Genomic DNA, 19,309 nt, shown 5'->3' on the forward strand with positions numbered 1-19,309 from the left:
ATTAGGATTCATTAATAATGAGAGGAGTCTTGACACCACTTATACCTCTGAGTTCCTGGAGTATCCTGTTACACTAACATCCTGCTTTTAAGTGTGTGGTAAGTGTGGCAATATAAGCCAGCGGTAATTACAAGTTAAAAGTCTGGCATGTTCTACTTGGATTACCATCAGATAAGATATAAATACCTAGCTGTGAGGCATAGAATTCTCTCACTCTTTGTTTTCTGAAGACAATTTGTACAAATTGCCACAAGACCCTATTTAAAGATATATAAAGGTTGAGCATGTGAGAATCTGATCCACCCTTCTAATCACCTCCTCACACTTCAGCATACAGAACTTCTCTTCGGTTTCCTTTCTCCTCTGGAAGTTCCTCATTTCATCAGGAAAAATCTCACCGGAAGTGTACCTTTCTCAACAAGCATATACCTGGCCTAAGCATCTCCTTCAGCTGATATTCCAACACTGCTTCAAGTCCTTTTATCTCCTGTATCGCCTATAAAAAGTGAGCCTGTATGAGCAGGGCTATCTAGCGCTTTACATAGCAACGGATACATTTGTGTCCAGGTAATGAAAAAGACAGTTATCCAGAAACATAAACTCGACATGTATGGTAGAAGTACAGTAAGACTTGTTTGACTAAGACCTCTTTAATAAACGATATAGGTGCCCCCAAGACATACAAAGCATATAGTGATAACAAAGAACTGTACCCATACAACATCAATAGATGTCGATTGTATCTCTCTCCAATCCCCCATAAACATACTCTATACTTGGCTATCCACACCCATGCCCAACCACCGTCTCATTCAACATGGGCAGTATTGTTTTGGCCACTGATGACCTCTACTTGGCATGGTGATGACCACACTAAGAGGCTGAAGTGAGGTTAGGCAAATAAAAACTCTCGCATAGATTATTATTTGCTCGTTTAGAGATAAGGTACATCCTGTGTAACAAGGGCAAATAATTAATCTTGCAAGGCCCATACACAATGCACCCACGTCCTTTTGGCTAGTATTGACCTACTGTTATATTTGGGATGTGTATCCCTGCATATTAGTTACATGAGCTGATGATCTCAGCTATTTTCTTGACTACCGGACTACTAGAATGCACATGGGCATGATCTTTCACAAAAACTAAGACAAACAAAAACAATGGCTTAAATTGGGTTGTCAGTTTTCCTATAGGGGGTTGTCTTTTTCTATATTGATGACCTACCCTACCCTCTACAACTGCTCCTTTCCATTCAAGTGAATAGGGCAGAGGAACTATAATTGCATCTGATGATCAATATAATCCATTGGTTAGAGTCACAATTCGACCCAAAATTTTAGAAATTTTTAAATTCCATAGAGAGAGAGAACTTCTCTCTATGGAGAGAGCAAATTTTTTTTTTTTCATCCAAGATTTCTTGATGTCAAGAAATCTTGGATGAATACCCCGTTTTCCGACCTAACCGAGTGCACTACAAAGAAAAGGAATCCATCGATCATATGTTAGAAGACTCCGACACGTCATCTAACAGCTCCGGCAAAGACAGGATCTGACACAATTCATGAGGTCTGGGGACACCAACAATATCTAATACATATGATAGCCTAACTGGGCATGGAGTTTGTATGCTTGCCCATGTTTATGTGGGTTTCCTCCGACACTCCAAAAGACATACTGATAGGGACCTTTAATGAGCCCCATTGGGGACAGCTTGATGCTAATGTCTGTATAGCGCGGCAGAATAAATAAATAATGGCTTCACATACAAACCAACAATAACACAATCTAGACAGAAGCCAGCAAATATGCAAAAATTGCCAATCCTACTATGTACAAAAAAAAGGGTCAGCAACCCCAATAATGCACTGTTACCACCTATCTGAGAATAAGTACAAATGGTAAGAAGCAATGTTGGAAGCAGATTTGAAGGAGCCCAAAATTGATGTGGGGAGAAGGAACCCCACATTTATCACCTTGACTCACGCCAGTCTCATATAGATGTTATCTTTCTTACAGGCAATACTCTTTGGGAAAAAGTGTGCAAAATAGTTTTCTTCTTTCTGGAGGAGAGCTCGCTCTCTAGTGCCACCTATATGTAGCTATCCTGTAAGCCAATGTCCCACACAAATTATAGAACCTTGAGAGATATTGGCTTACAAGGTAAACTACCTGTAGGTGGCACTTCAGATAGTTTTCTTCCTGCCAGAGGAGAGATATTTTGCATACTTTTCCCAGAGATCATTGCCAGAAAGATAACATCTACAAGAGACTACGCTATATTGCTGGAATCAAGACGTTCTGGCTGTTGCAGACCACATCATGGAGGCCACACACGTTTCATAGTTTAAAGATAAATATTTCATAGTCAGTGATGCTGAAAGTTCATCTGTTCTTTTTGTGATCACTCTTCTGAGTAGATATTTCACCTTGACTTGGTATATGTATTAACATGATATATTTGGCTGTTTCATCCTCATTAATAGTTCATTGTGGCGGCATGTCTGATGGAGCATAATGTGATGTTTTCCTTTCTAATTAGTAGCTGCAGTATGATGAAACGCTTGCCAATCTTTTCTAGGTTGACCTCAGCCATGTATATGGAGATAATTTGGAGCGCCAACACGCTCTGCGCCTTTTCAAAGACGGAAAATTGAAGTATCAGGTTTGTATAATAACAGTATGTTTGTTCATGGAGATATATTCCTAATTATGAGCTTCCGGTTGATCACTCTAGAAATTCCCCCAATTTATTTTTACGAGTATGAGTTCAGTTTTCTGATGACTTTCAAATATATTTTTTTTTTTATCATTCCTGTAAGCGAGTATGCACAAGTAGCTGTTAGTCACGAATGATTGGTTGCAAAGAATAAAGCCTAGGTGAATAAAAAATATACATGTACACATAATAGAACCTGTGTCCATTCAGTAGCAATAAAACTAGTAATTAGATGTGTACTATTGTAAGTCGTGTACCGGGGTGGGCTCCCCAGAATACAGTGAAGTCACAGACAAGGAAAGCGACACTGACACCAGCTTAATATGCACGAACAGAAGCTTTACTTAGGCAAAAGGTAATAATACAAGCATAACCAAAACAATTCAAACATGCATAGAAAACTCTATATCCCGGACCCACAGTCAATGTCCCTGCCCACTGGACAGGCCTAGCCGATGGCAGACACAGCAGAGCCTGCAAGTCGTGCTGTGCCGCTACAGAGAACACCCCTAGCCAGTGGCAGATGCAGCAGAGACTGCAAGTCAATAACTGCGCTGCAGTCCACTACAGTAAAGCCTAGCAAACGATAAAATCCTAACTCACTAACTAATGCGAGGCCTAGGGTAGTCTCTGTTACTTCAGGCGCCACACAATATATTACAATCAGCAACTAGGTGTACTGACCTGCGTCCGTTCTGGGCCTGAGGATGCAGCCTACCAGAGATGGCCACCAACCTCTCAGCAACCATGCAGCCTTGCTTGATGATGACTTCTGTCCACACCCTGAACTGGTTTTCCTGGGACAACCTCTCTTTCAAAAGAGCTGGATTCAGTAATGGTATAACGGCTAATCTCCTTCTTTTGAGTGTCCATTAACTTCCGGACATCTGCAATCCAGGATGAAATCGGATTCAGTCCCTCACAGCACAATCCTTCCACCATGTCAGATCAACACTTCCTGGTTCACTCACCAGCAGCAGCATGAGTCATCACCTACTTTACATGTGCAAATCCCAGAGTGTGCAGGTTGTAGCTGCAAAACAGTGGCCTCTAGTGCCCGGAATGCCAAATGACAGTTTAAGTACAAACATTATGCAGAAATAGCGGTTTCCCAATCTCGCACTATATCTAGCTGTACAGACAATGGGGAAGACTTGGCAATTGTTTTTAATAAGAACACTTGCTGCCTTACAGCATCCTTGGTTATAGTGAAGAAAACCCACTTGCCATCTTATGGCAACCTCTTATGGAAGTAAAATATTGATGACCTAGCCGCAGAATAAGTAATTTGAAAACAGCTGACCTCTGCCTAGGCCACGTTTATCAGTCATGTGGCCTACATGTAGATTAGTCCCATTGAAGTGAATGGGCCTTAGTTTCAATACCAAGCATTGGCACTATATGCTGTGAAGATGAAACAGAACTCATTGAAGGGGTATTCCGATTGTGACAGGAGATAACTACTAGATAAGTGGGGAACCCATACTCCTCGGGGCCCCATAAATGAACTGAGCAGCAGGTCAGCATGCGCACCACCCATCCATTCAGCTCTAAGCGACAGCAGGAGCAGTAGTGCAATCTAATATGTATCCCTCTCCTGTGGATAGGCAGGGGTGTAGCTATAGGGGGTGCAGTAGCAGTCGCTACTGGGCCCAGGAGCCTGAGGGGGGGCCCCAAAGACCCTTGTGCATAAGAGGACACCAGTATTATAGAAAGTGCATGCAGGTCAGGTTACACCTCTGGCTAGAGGGAAGGGGTTGGGTCAAGAATTTGGGATGGGGGTGCCGTTAAAATTTTTGCCTCAGGCTGCAAAAGTGCTATGTGCTTTCCTGCCTCTGGCCACAAAGCACTAAGGGAAGAGGACCCAACCTGAACTCTTTCACCAGGGCCCGTGAGCCTTTAGCTACACCCCTGCTGATAGGGGACAACTTGTCACAACTAGAATACCCCTTAATGGTCTCCTCCTATCTCGGGTAGCACATTAAATGTGAGTTTACGCTGCAAATCCTATGGTAATGCATAAATTACTTGCATTGAATTGCAGCAGAGCCCCGATAGCCTAAGCTGTACTGCTATGAAAGCGCTTGTTTTAATGAGTACCGTATTGCAGTGCATTTCTTCAGTTTTTTTGTCACCAGTTTCAATCTGACATACACCTAAAGAAAATTTTTCTTCATGGGTCTGTTTGTACTTCAGATAATAAATGGAGATATGTATCCACCAACAGTGGTCGATGCTCCAGTTTACATGATTTACCCTGAGAATGTCCCCAATGAAAAGAGGTTCGCTATGGGACAGGAGGTTTTTGGTCTCCTCCCTGGACTGATGATGTATGCGACCATATGGCTTCGTGAACACAATCGGGTGTGTGAAGTCCTAAAAAAAGAGCATCCTGTTTGGGATGATGAACAGCTATTTCAAACTGCAAGACTTATCCTCATAGGTAAGTTAGTACCATTATTGTATATATTGTGTATATTATTGTATATCATTGATATATAATGGCCTGTCCAATATCACTTTGGCTGGGGTCTGGCTTAGAGCACTCCCTCCAATGAGATGAAGAAAAACGCCTCTGGCCACTACAGCTCTGGCCTATTCCTAGCGCCAGAGCTACCCCAGAATGGCTGACCAGCGAGGGTTCTGGGAGTTGCATCCCTACTGGACTAATATTGATAGTCTATCCTGAAAAGAAAAAACGTTAAGAAATGAATCGCCACAAAAGTTTGTACCTACTTACATATTTGGACATTCATTTTATGTGTAGCTGAAATGAACTGCATCCCCCTGGTGCTCTAAACCTGTGTTTTTTTTTTTCTTGTTGTAGGAGAGACCATTAAGATTGTAATAGAAGACTACGTTCAGCACCTCAGCGGATATTTCTTAAAGTTAAAGTTTGATCCGGAATTACTGTTTGGGGTCCAGTTCCAGTATCGTAACCGCATTGCTGTGGAGTTTAACCAGCTGTATCATTGGCATCCTCTCATGCCGGACAACTTCAACATTTTAGGTCAGGCTTACAACTACAGCAACTTCATCTACAACACGTCAATGCTCACAGATTACGGGGTGGAGGCTCTGGTGGAATCCTTCACAAAGCAGATAGCGGGAAAGGTAAAATGGTCAACTTCTACATGACATCACCTCATATACAGGTGAAACTCAAAAAATTTGAATATCGTGCAAAGTTAATTTATTTCACTAATGCAACTTAAAAGGTGAAACTAACATATGAGAGAGACTCATTACATGCAAAGCGAGATATTTCAAGCCTTTATTTGGTATAATTTGGATGATTATGGCTTACAGCTTATAAAACCCCAAAGTCACAATTTTTGCGGGTACCCTTTGCTCAGGGGGTATGGATTAATTAGTTGACTAGAGTCTGACACTTTGAGCCTAGAATATTGAACCTTTTCACAAAATTCTAATTTTAAGCTGCATTAATGGAATTCCTTTTAATTTGCATTACTGAAATAAGTGGACTTTTGCACAATATTCAAATTTTTCGCGTTTCACCTGTATTGTATCGCCGTCTGTAACATGTACTGTCAGGATCATGGAGTTAGATTCAGGATGGGAGCCTGCTGGAACTCCCTCTTTCAGCTCTCCGTCATCCGAAACGAATCAGTCTTAGCTGCCACCACTCGTCATATCAGGCTGACGAGACACCTTACATTACATAACACCCAAGTATACTCTACAACTGCTAGCACTCACAGGTTAATATATCAATATAGGTTACACTTCTTCTAGGGTCATGGAATTGTTAAAACACAAGAAGGCTCTTATTAAAGTGAAGTTTTAATACAAAAAAAGGACAGTGCGTACAAACAATGGGGTTATCATAGAACATAAAATATACATACAGTGCAAAATAACAGTTTGTAAAATAAAAGGGATAAAAACTGAACTTAATATGTTACACAATGGTTAAGTCTGGTTGCCTGGGGAAGCAGAAATATTGGTCAGTCCATCAAGCTAGTGATCCCCAAAGAAATGAGGGTTTGCTTTTCTCCATACCGGTGTTAAAAAAAGGTCTGTAGATTCCTCCATAACCCCCCGGCCTGTTATGTAAGAGTAGGCCAGCGAGTATGGTAATGATCTTTTATGACCGTTTTGTATGACCACTGTAAACCAAGCCTACCTTAAAATCTTTGTATTGAAATATCTTTTCGGGCATTCAGCATAGCAACTTCAAATTACCTCCATTCACTCCGTCCTAATGTCCTGCACACCTACCAAATATGGCGGAGGTGATGGCTGGAGTTATCTAATTGCTCCCTGTTACTGAGCTGGGATCTATTTGATTTTGATACCTTGTATCAGTATATACCTTGTGAAGTATATACATGGCCTGAAGCACATGGACCAAATATGGATTAGACCAGGTATTTCTTTCTCGTATTGCAAGATAGGGGCTTCATGTGTGACCTCGGCTGGAAAGGACACTAGGACCTTCCTGACCCCTCTTAAGGTTCTGATTTGTATGATTGTATGGCTACAATCTACAGACCTGGCTTTGGAAAAGAAACATGGACGAGGTTATTACCCAATCCTGGAATGTAAAGGGATGGGTTGCCTACTCCTAACAATCATTTTGATATCTGGATACTTCCTCCATCACCGCATGTACCTTTCAATGTTCTGACAAAATGGTGGAAAGTTAGCATTAGTGACTCTAGTGAGCTAGATATTAATTCTCTCAGCCAGGGCTAGCTACTAAACCAATCTAATAGACAACCCTCCACTTCAAAGAAAAAAAGAGAAAAACGCGTTCAGTGAAAAATGTGCGATTTCGCAAGCAAGTTAAGTCAGTTTTGTCTGCAATTGCGTTCAGTTGTTTTTGAGCGGGTGCAATGCGCATTGATGCGTTTTTCACACGTGTGATAAAAAACTGAAGGTTTACAAACAACATCTCTTGGCAACCATCAGTAAAAAACTTGCTTGCGGATGCAATGCGATTTTCATGCAGCCCCATTGACGTCTATGGGGCCAGCATTGTGTGAAAAACGCAGAATATAGAACATGCTGCGATTTTCACGCAACGCACAAGTGATGTGTGAAAAACAACACTCATGTACACAGCCCCATTGAAATGAATGGGTCTGGATTCAGTGCGAGCACAATGCGTTCACATCACGCATTGCACCCGTGCGGAAATCTTGCTCGTGTGAAAGGGGCCTTACCGTCTCAAAATGCAGGAAAGGACCGCTGGGCAAATCCAGGACATGGTGACGACCCACAATGGTTGTCATGTATATCAAGATGGAACCAGGAAGTGGAGAGCAGCATGGACCGGAGTCGTGTCAGAAGAGCAATGGCAGGGGATGGGTGAGTATGATTTTATTTTTTAATTTTTAACTCCTTCAAACAGAAAATCTGTACTGTAAACCTAGTTAATAAAACCAACCCTGCAGGAGAATGATAGATTCCCCCCCCTTCCCCCTTATCTCACCATCAGATGTATCTAGAAGTCATCTTGTATAGCAGGAGCTCTTCTTATATTCCTTTTAGACCTGATGTACTTTTCCACCCAGCAAATACATACACGTGCCATACTATTTATAACCTGTACACTGCTAGGGTGGAAACCTCTTCTTTCATCATCATCTCCTTGGATGTTTTTCCTTGCCTCTGGCAGTAAATCTTCCAACACCTGGATGTAAATTACATCCCAATGTCACATGTATGCAGCGAATGCTAAAGGTTGTTCAAGCAACAGACTGACAGTATGGCGTTTAAGGCAGTTCTGATTTCTTCTCTACAGACTGAACCAGTTTTTAATAATATGGCAACCAGTGATGGCCAGCCCGCGAACACATGCGGGCTGCCATCTTAACTCACAAGTCCGGCGATGCACAGGTAAGCCCTTACCTGTGCCACGAGCCGTTCTGAAACAAATGCGGTCACCGGGAGCAGGCAGTTCCGAGAACAGCCAGATGAAGGCCCCCGGCGGCTGTTCTCGGAACTGCCTGCTCCCGGTGACCGCATTTGTTTCAGACCGGCTCGCGGCACAGGCACAGGTAAGGGCTTACCTGTGCATCGCCGGACTTGTGAGTTAAGATGGCAGCCCGCATGTGCTCGCGGGCGAACACTGCGAATTGCCCATCACTGATGGCAACAGCCTGACTGAATTCATGCCGACAGAGTCCAGCCAGATAGAGTCCAGCCCCATTGAGGCCTCAGAATTGATTCTACTGCAAATGTTTATAAATCCTCCATTGATTCTTCATATTTTAAAAAGACAATGTAAAAAAAATATAACAAATGACCAATTGATATTCAGCACAATTATAAATCTGGCTAAAAATATAGCCCCACCCATAAGAAATATGGCCGCCCCCTTAGTAAATGTAAACTTTTGGAAATGGTGCAAGCCACCCTAAACAAGGTGCAAATACCTCATAGATTTAGCACAAATGCCTACTCCACCTACAAAACTGACAAAAATCACTCCACTTATCTGGTGCAGAACTAAATAACACTGTCTTACTTTTAGACAGCATTAGTAAATCTGCCCCATGTCTACGAACATCACTATTCTTCTGAAAAGTAGTTTATAATGAGAAATGAGCAAATCTATAAAACCTATAGAATCTATAAAAGAGATGAATCATCCTAATCTACTTGATTCTGCCATCTTCTATATTTGAGCGAATGCTTTCTAAATCTTCCATTTTGATTCTACAAGACATGAATCCTCCCAATTCTATCATAATGTTTTTATTACATTTTTCATGTTAAGACTAAAAGAACATAAAATATGAAAAAGAGAAGCATCTCTGGAAAACATAATTGCACCCCTGAGTCCATAATACTAATATGAATTAGAAAGTCCTTGACCGTCAGGGTTTAGGCAATCCTGAAACAATAGTCCCGTTTAGCTTTCCCAAGAATAGGACTTTGTTGCTGTATTGTAAGGGTATTTTTTAAGTACTGATTGGTTCTGTCCCTTTAGTTCTGTCCTCTTTTATATTATGTTTAATACTCTGTGTAATGTAGTGGGTTAGAGATAGTATCCATCCTCCATTGTGCTGATAAGACCACATTCCTGAGTGATCTCAGAGACATGCTTGATGCACGCTGGAGAAGGGGCTGATGGGAATAAGCATGGTCTGCACCAACAATTAATTGGGATTCCACCTGGAACTTTATCCTAGGTAGGATGTAAGTATTGATTTGCCCTGATTTGCCCTGTCTCTTGTACGCCCTGGGATGTTGATCATGTGTTATAACGTGGTAGACAGCCATGTGTTATAGCATGATCAACGGAGTCTCTTCTCCACATATTGCATGTTGCATATTTAGGCTAGTGATGTATTTACCTTTTAATATTCAGTATGTGATTGACCTGTGGTATCTTATACTTAATCACACATAGTAAATATATTCATTCTCAAATCTTTAGAATTCATGTAACGTTACACTTCACGTTGCGTTACAGTTGCTTAGCATTATTCTGTTCTTATTTGTTCTATTCGGTTGGGATAATTGTGCATACCTAGTAAAAAGGCATTAGCTAAACCTAGGACAAAAATCAGGAGGGGGAAGGGCTGACAGAGGAAAAATGGGACCGAATGGGGAACCCAGAGAGGTCCCCATGCCACGCGGGAGTCTCCACCTAGGGCCCGATGACCTTTTAATACTATGTTAGGCCTCTTGCACATGAACACGTGCTACCCGTGCTCTTGCTGCGGCCCGCAAACTGCAATGCAGTGGCACCAACCGTGGGCCAGCTGCATGTGGATCGCGACCCCATTCGCTTGAATGGGGTCACACGATCCATCCATTCCGCAAAAAGATAGGACAAGTTCTATATTTTTGCGGAACTGAAGCATGGAACGGAACCCCACAAGAGCACTCCATAGTGCTTCCGTTCCATGGTTCCGCACCACATCTCTGGATTTGCGGACCCATTCAAGTGAATGGGTCTGCATCCATGATGCAGAATGCACACGACCGGTGTCCCGTGTATTGCGGACCCGCCGTATGCAGGCCGCAATACAGCCACGGAGGACACACAGTAATGTGCAAGAGGCCTTAGGTTAATAAGCCTAGGAGATAGGAGGATCACCTCGTAAGAGACGGATTTGGAACCATGTGAGTTGAAAGCAGTCTTTTATGTCAACTTGTATGGGGGGAAAGGGAGTAGAGTAATGAAGCTTTCCCATACTTCAAAAAAAGCATTCTCTGTAAGGCCCCTTTCACACGAGCGAGTATCCCGCACGGGTGTAATGTGTGATGCGAACGCATTGCGCCCGCACGGAATCCAGACCCATTCATTTCAATAGGTCTGTGTACATGAGCGTTGGTTTTCACGCATCACTTATGCGTTGCGTGAAAATTGCAGCATGTTCTATATTCTGCGATTTTCACGCAACGCAGGTCCCATAGAAATGAATGGAGCAAGCAAGTGTGGATGCGATGCTTTTTTCAAGGATGGTTGCTAAGAGATGTTGTTGTCTACATTCATTTTTTTTTATCTCGCGCGTGCAAAACGCATTAAATTGCATTGCAACCGGGCGATAAAAACTGAACGCAATCGCAAACAAAACTGAATGGACTTGCTTGTGAAATCGTGCAGGTTTCACTGAACGCATCTGCAACGCATCCGGATCTAATCCGGACACACTCGTCTGCAAGGGGCCTAAAGCTCCTTCTTAGAGGCTGCTTCTGCCCAATGCATATTGGAATCTGGGTGTATCCAGGTGTGCAGAATAGATTTAAGCCCTGCTGTTGCTATCATGTGAAGGAGTTTGCTACTACCTGGGGTACAGGGGAAATATGGGTGATCTGTGTAGCTGAATATGGCCCGAATCCTTCCAATTCTATGACTTCTTTGAAGCTAATTAAACTCTACTTCTAGCTGTGTGCAGAAGAACATCAGATGTAGAAAGTTTTGGTAACTCTTTGACTCTCCTGGTGCGTTGTACGGTATATGAATGGGGGCAAGCAATATGGCTTAAATAACAGCAGGTCTGAAATGATTTACTTTTTTGAAATGCCCCTAGTTTTGAAAGAGATGCACATCACACATACTTCTAAGGTGTAACTGAGGTATAACTAATAACCCATAGCAATAGTGCTGCCTAACTAGTCACTGCTAATTTAGACACATAAGATGGTCCGCTGATCCAGCCAAAATCATTGGGTCAGTCTGACGTGTATCTAGTATGTATGGCCAGCTTCAGTTATTGTCCAATATGGAAAGCAGAGGTCAGGCACTTTGATATGTGATAGACTCAGTGTGGGAAATCCTTGTGTGCCAGAACTGGCATAAGTCATACATTTTGGTGCAATTGGTGTTTTTCTACTACCTTCTTTTCTTTTACAAAAAGTGTGTGGACCGTGGGCAGGTCACCAGTGGCCCGGCACATTTACTACTCCATTCTTTAATATATTTCACCCGACTCCCAAGCAATAAGAATCAAAGCAAAGAACAAGTAATAAAGACACAGAACACTTTATTTTGGTGATAAATGGTGAAAGCATACCTCCCAACTTTAAAAAAGGCCAAAGAGGGACAGAAATTGAAATCTTTGCCAGTAAGGGACCTCCCGCAGATTTTAGGAGTAATGCATGTCAGTCTATAAATGTGTCAGGCTGTAGGTGAACCACCCCCATTTTTTGTGGCAGAAGATTGCAAAAAGTTCTTAATTTTGCGTTGCAATGTGTGACTTCTGTGTGCCAATTCTGGCCTACAAGAATGATACATTCTCCCCATATGGTCTATCACATATCAAAATGCCAGCCGACCAGCTAATACGTATAGACAGTAGCATTCTGGTTGGTTCTATGTTGTGCTAGTTATTAGTTTGTTTTAGTTGTTAATGTATTCATTTTTAGATATCCCACATATCATATATGTCTAAATATAGAGATACTATCAAGTCATGAAAATGCACAGAAATGATAACTTATTAAAAACTTTTTTTTGTAGATTGGTGGTGGAAAAACCCTGCATCCACGTCTCTTGCACATAGCTGTAGGAGTTATTGAAGAATCCCGTAAACTGAGAGTGCAGCCTTTCAATGAATATCGTAAAAGATTTGGCTTGAAAGCATATAAGTCTTTCCAGGATTTAACAGGTAAAATTCTTCTTAGAAAAGATTTGGACCCCATTTATAAAAACAGGTGTAAAGGAAAACTGGCTCCACCTTTCATTTTCAAGGAGCTCTGAAAATTAAAATGTAAAATCTGATTGTTTGCTATAGCCATAAGCCAGTTTTCCCTCACACCCGTTTTCATAAATCGGGGCCTAAGTCCCTCCATACACAGAGTTGTTTTAGGTGGATCATATTGACAACTGGGAAAATAATTTTCAAAAAGTACTGTATCTGTGAAGGGATTATTTTTATTTTGATCTTTCAAGCATGAAGTTGGTGTGTATCTAAAAGCTTCACCCCCAGTGACCAATCAGATCGTTGATTTTAAAGGGGAAATCCAGTTTTAGATTAATAAAGCTTAAAAGGTTATTTCTATACACAGGATATTCCATAAGGCCTCTTTCACACGACCGTATGGCTTTTTCAGTGTTTTGCGGTCCATTTTCTACGGATCCGTTGTTCCGTTTTTTGTTTCTGTTGTGTTTCCATTTCGTTTTTCCGTATGGCATATACAGTATACAGTAATTACATAGAAAAAATTGGGCTGGGCACAACATTTTCAATAGATGGCTCTGCAAAAAACGGAACGGATACGGAAGACATACGGATGCATTTCCGTATGTGTTCCGTTTTTTTTGCGGACCCTTTGGCTTAAATGGAGCCACGGAACGTGATTTGCGGGCAATAATAGGACATGTTCTATCTTTTAACGGAATGGAAAAACGGAAATACGGAAACGGAATGCATACGGAGTACAATCCGTTTTTTTTGCGGAACAATTGAAATGAATGGTTCTGTATACGGACCGCAAAAAACGGCCCGCAAAATGGGAAAAAAAAAACAAAAAACGGTTGTGTGAAAGAGGCCTAAATGTTCAATGAATGTTAAACCGCTGCTCTATTCAAATGCCTCCACACCATGGCTGTGAACTTGGAGGACATGGAGAAGTCATCGATGTTCTTAGATCACTGTATAATGAAAAGTTCTTCAACTCTCTCTATACTTGTGCATGTGCATGACTAAGGGCTTTCTTTCCGTGCCCGTTCATTTTTTTTGTTTTTTTTGCAGAACCATTTAATTCAACAGGTCCTCCAAAAAAAAAAAATATGAGGTTACTCCGTGTGCATTCGGTTTCCGTATGTCTGTTCCGCAAAAAACATAAAACATGTCCTATTATTATCGCATTACGGACAATAATAGGACTGTTCTATTAGGTTGTGTTCTATATGGTTGTGTGCATAAGCCCTATGGGGATGTTCAACTTCTAATTAGGTTTTAAATAACCCCCCTAACAGCAAGACCTGTAAAGTGAAGCATACTTATCTGCTCCCCGATCCACAACTATCTTCACTGCATTTTTGTCCCTATGTTAACCTATGGCGCAGCTGTGGTGAAATGGCCCGAGGGTCTAGTTTTCTATAATGTAGCAAGAAACAGACTAGAGTAGAGTTACACCAGGGGCAAAACAATATAAAACACAGCAACATTATAAAATACAAACACATGCATTAGGATAGACTGGAACTCAGCCCTTTTTTTTATTGTTCCAGAAAATGTAGCAACAAATTATCGAAATAAAAATAAAATATTCTACTCTGGTGTTTCCACGGTAACAGACTACTGACAACTCTGCGTAGTGAAGTCTAATCCTTCAGTCATATTCTCTTCCATCTGTCCCCTGATTTCAAATTTATATAAGTTTTACTATGTTTAAAGGGGTTATCCTGGAATTTATTCTCTGGATAGGTCATCAATATCAGATTGGAGGGTGTCCAACACCCGGGACCCCTGCCGATCTGTTGTTAGAAGAGGCCTGTGCTCTGTGGGGTCATGTAATGTTACTGTACATCAGTCACGTGGCCTAGTTGCAGCTCAGCCCCATTCAAGTCAAGGGGGCTAAGCTGCAATACCCAGCACAGCCGCTATAGAATGTACGGCGCTGTGCTTGGAAAGCTGCCAGGAGCTCCAGTGAGCATAGCGACTCCCTGAAACAGCTGATCAGCAGGGGTGCCGGGACTTGGACCCCTGAAGATATGATAATGATGACCTATCACTTTTTATTCAGCTTTTTTTTTTTTTTTTTTGGGGGGTGAGGTGACCAACAAACAGCAAATTGGCATTTTATTTTATTTTTTTCCATTACAGCGTACATCGTGCAGGATAATTTTTTTTTCATGCTTTAATATTTTTGGACGCAGCAATACCCATTATGTTTTTTGTTTATTTTTATATATAAAATTTGGAAAGGAGGATGACTTGAATTTTTAATACGTGTACTTTTAAAAACCTTTTTATTGCAATTTTTAGTACCGTAAAGGCACTTGAGCATGCAGTCTGATCACTTGTACTATAGACTGCAAAAGAAAACCATTGCAGTTTATGGGGTTTCTGCCTGTTTATCGATTCTGACCCTCCGCTGCCTGACCTTTATCCTGTTTACCGTATTCACCCTTTGCTGTCTGCCCTGACCTTGGACTAGTTTCACGGATTTGCACAAACTCCGCCTGTACTGACCTCTGCCTGCTTCCTGACGAGTATTGCCTTACTTCTGGGTGATTTGCACTGATGTGCCAAACACACAGGGAATATTCCAGGAAGTGGTGGCCTGGTTGCTCCCCTGCAGAGTAGTCCAGATCCTTGTAAAGGGGTTAAATATTAGGGGACTGCCAGGATAATGCCTTTAGGTCTAGCCCTAAGTCAAACTGCTTGGTTTGCACAGTTGTTCCACATCCACGCAGAGTTTTTTTTATGCAGTTTTGGAGCCAAAACCAGGAATGACTTCAAAAAAGACAAATAGTATTTGTCCTTAATACTTTTATTATCCACAGCTCATTATGGCTTAAAAAACTGCATTAAAAAGCCTGCACGTGTGACGGTATCCTCAATGCATTGGAGCAGTAAGACAATTAGTTGCTTAGGTTACTTTCACACTTGCGGCAGCGTGATCCGGCGGGCAGTTCCGTCGTCGGAACTGGCCGCCGGATCCGCCGATCTGCCGCTGACTGAAAGCATTTGTGAGACGGATCCGGATGCGGATCCGTCTCGCAAATGCATTGCAAGGACGGATCCGTCTCTCCGCTTGTCATGCGGACCGACGGATCCGTCTTGTACATTTTTCTCATTTTTACTGATCTGCGCATGCCGGAACAACGGATCCGGTATTCCGGCGTTCAGGCAAGTCTTCCGTTTTTTTCGCCGGAGAGAAAACCGTAGCATGCTACGGTTTTCTCTTTTGCCTGATCAGTCAAAACGACTGAACTGAAGACATCCTGATGCAAACTGAACGGATTACTCTCCATTCAGAATGCATGGGGATAAAACTGATCAGTTCTTTTCCGGTATAGAGCCCCTGTGACAGAACTCAGCGCCGGAAAAGAAAAACACTAGTGTGAAAGTGCCCTTAGGTGGGCAAGTTTTACTTAAGGTAAAAATGACAGAATAAATGTGAACTGTTGTCAGCTTCTATGATGGTCTTGGCTCTAGGGTTACAGGAAACCATCTGCCACCGATTTTATTTTTTCATCTCTAAAGTGTCTAGGTATAATAGGCATTTTTATTTTCTTTTTTCCACAGGAGAAATGGAAATCTCATCACAACTTGAATCCTTGTATGGTGATATAGACGCACTGGAATTTTACACTGGTATTCTCTTGGAAAAAACTCACCCAAATTCTATTTTTGGAGAAAGTATGATAGAAATTGGAGCACCATTTTCACTCAAAGGACTTATGGGGAATCCTATATGTTCTCCAGAATACTGGAAACCCAGCACATTTGGTGGAGAGAAAGGATTCAATATTGTAAAGACTGCTTCAATTGAGAAACTGGTGTGTCTTAATGTCAAGAAGTGCCCCCTTGTTACCTTTCATGTGCCAAAGGCAGGAGATGAAAGTTCTATATCTTCAGGGGCAAAGACAAGTGATGAGCTTTAGCAAATGTTGTATTGTGTAAAAAAAACAAGCAAAAAAAAAAAAAAAAAAAAACGCTAGGTATTTTTCATACATTGTTTCAGGAATCCGACATTAAAGTTAGTTTTTACATTTAAACACTGTTTTATGAAGTTATCCTCAGGATAGGTAATCAATATCAGATTACAGTTGTCCACAGGATAGGTAAATAATATCAGATTACAGTTGTCCACAGGATAGGTAATCAATATCAGATTACAGTTGTCCACAGGATAGGTAATCAATATCAGATTACAGTTGTCCACAGGATAGGTAATCAATATCAGATTACAGTTGTCCACAGGATAGGTAATCAATATCAGATTACAGTTGTCCACAGGATAGGTAATCAATATCAGATTACAGTTGTCCACAGGATAGGTAATCAATATCAGATTACAGTTGTCCACAGGATAGGTCATCAATATCAGTTTGGTTAGCGGCGCGAGTGCTGTGTTCTCCGTTTACCACTGCCCCCATTCACTTGAACGGGAAGGAGCCATTTCATTGAAGTGAATGGGAAATTTGGAGTTGTAATTATACCTGCTTGCTGCTGCAATTGGCGAGTGGGTAAACAGTGAAGAGAAGGCAGCGCTCATACGATGATCAGCAGATAGGTCATCAATACAAAAAAAAAAGCAGACAACCCCTTTAAAGAGGTAATCCCATCTGAGTCATTTCTGACATATTGATAAGATATGCCATAAACGTCAGATAGGTGTCGGTCCCGCCTCTGCGATCTACCCTTATCTCCTAAACTTTTTGGCCTAAACTTACAGATTGTGAGAACCTGTTTGGTGTATGAAGGCCACTTTATACATACATAAAGCATTGGACTATAACTATGCACAACACATACATGTGCATCAGCCATTCATGGTCAAGAACAGGGATGGACTGGGAACTAAAAGTGATCCTGAGAAAAAATAAATAAAAGTGGTCCCATGTCTTAGGTGGTATCATCAATACCATAGTGCAGCACATAATACCTTACTAGAATCAGCCCGTTTAGTGGCAAGGCAGATAGCCATCTGCGAACACCTGCAGCCATCGGCCAGGTACATAAGTAATTGAAGGTCCCAGTGTTAATTACCGCTTGAAGTGTTAGATTGTTATGTACTGGTGGCCATGAGGCTCAGGTGCCATCGGCCCACTGGTAGTCTGTCCGTCCCTGGCCAAATAGGTCTACATTTTCTTAATTCCAAGCCTTTAAATTTACCTCGGAGAATGCCCAGTCATTGTTGGTCCCACCTCTGTTGCTGTTGGGTGATGAGCACCAGTCCAGGGTTGTGAAAAGGGAACTGAGGGATAAGCATCAGGCCCATTGGTCCAGAGTGGAATAACCACCATTAGGGATGCATAGTGATCTTTCCTCTGGCACCCTCTCATCTATGTACTCCACTGAACAGATGGCCAAATATATAATTGGGTATATTTACTAATTCAAATTTTTAAACAGCTAAAATTTAAGACTGACAATCTAAAGAACTGTTGGTTGCTAATTTGGTGCCAAAATTTAGCATTCTTCCCAGTAAACTCCACAGTTACATAAACTGTACAGGAGACTAGTCTGAATAGGCCAAACACATTATTTAATTACCTACATGAGTTTTGGAAGCCTAAAAGAGAATGCCCAGGGGGAACATTTTGATTTATCTTTTTAATATTTATGGAGAATTCTCCACGATAGCTGTATGTATTGTTTTAGGCATTTAGGATATCATACCCACATTTCACTAATGCCATGTATCTGAGGATCCACATTGGTTAAGTTGCTGTTGCATTATTCCAATGTCTATGTTGCATACAATATTTTACTGCTATAAAAAAATCTGAGACCTTGGCATACTCGACAAAGACCTTAAAGGGAACTGGTCACCAGGTTTTTAGCATATTAAGCGGTTACCATTGCCATGTACAATAAACTACCTTCTTTCCTGCTGTGGTCTTTTTTTCATTTCATGGTGTCATTTTGGCTTTTTGTGTTATGCAAATGAACCTCCAAGGTGCCCAGAGGGGCGTTATTATTATTCTTCTCTTGAGCCCAGTAACACCCCCCTGCAGTGCCCAGCCCGCCCTAATTTCCCGCCCAAGCACGCCTCTTTAAGACATATCCTCCCACAGCCGAGGTGAACGGCGCCGCCCCCTCCGCTACATCATCTAATACATTCCAGCTACACCCCTGGCTTCTTCCTTTCAGCCGCCGGAAATCTCGCGCTGGCACAGTACCACCGACTGCCTGCGCCTGTGCGATCATAAAGCTCCTGAGGGCAACAGCTTCAAAAGTGTCACTAGGCATCTGCCGACGCTGGTACTGTGTCTGCACAAGATTTCCGGCGGCCAAAAGGAAGCAGCCAGGGGTGTAGCTGGAATGTATTCGATGACGTAGCGGAGGGGGCGGCGCCGTTCTTCACCTCGGCTGTGGGAGGATATTTCTTGATGAGGCGTGCTTGGGCTGGAAATTAAGGCGGGCTGGGCACTGCAGGGGGGTCTTACTGGGCTCCAGAGAAGAACAACAACAACCGCCCCTCTGG

At 42.0% G+C, this 19,309-nt stretch overlaps 1 protein-coding gene across 1 annotated transcript in view; it reads left to right on the forward strand.

Annotated features, from left to right (window-relative positions):
- PTGS1 (prostaglandin-endoperoxide synthase 1) overlaps positions 1–17,052 on the forward strand; it is an 84,371-nt gene extending 67,319 nt beyond the window's left edge. Inside the window, exons 7-11 of the mRNA XM_044268555.1 lie at positions 2,582–2,665; positions 4,916–5,162; positions 5,547–5,833; positions 12,663–12,810; positions 16,402–17,052. Coding sequence (XP_044124490.1) covers positions 2,582–2,665; positions 4,916–5,162; positions 5,547–5,833; positions 12,663–12,810; positions 16,402–16,760 — 1,125 coding nt within the window. The 3' untranslated portion in view covers positions 16,761–17,052. The remainder of the gene's footprint in view (positions 1–2,581; positions 2,666–4,915; positions 5,163–5,546; positions 5,834–12,662; positions 12,811–16,401) is intronic.
- Positions 17,053–19,309: the final 2,257 nt, after the last annotated feature.

Source organism: Bufo gargarizans, chromosome 9 (genome assembly GCF_014858855.1).
Source record: "Bufo gargarizans isolate SCDJY-AF-19 chromosome 9, ASM1485885v1, whole genome shotgun sequence".
Taxonomy (NCBI): Eukaryota; Metazoa; Chordata; class Amphibia; order Anura; family Bufonidae; genus Bufo; species Bufo gargarizans.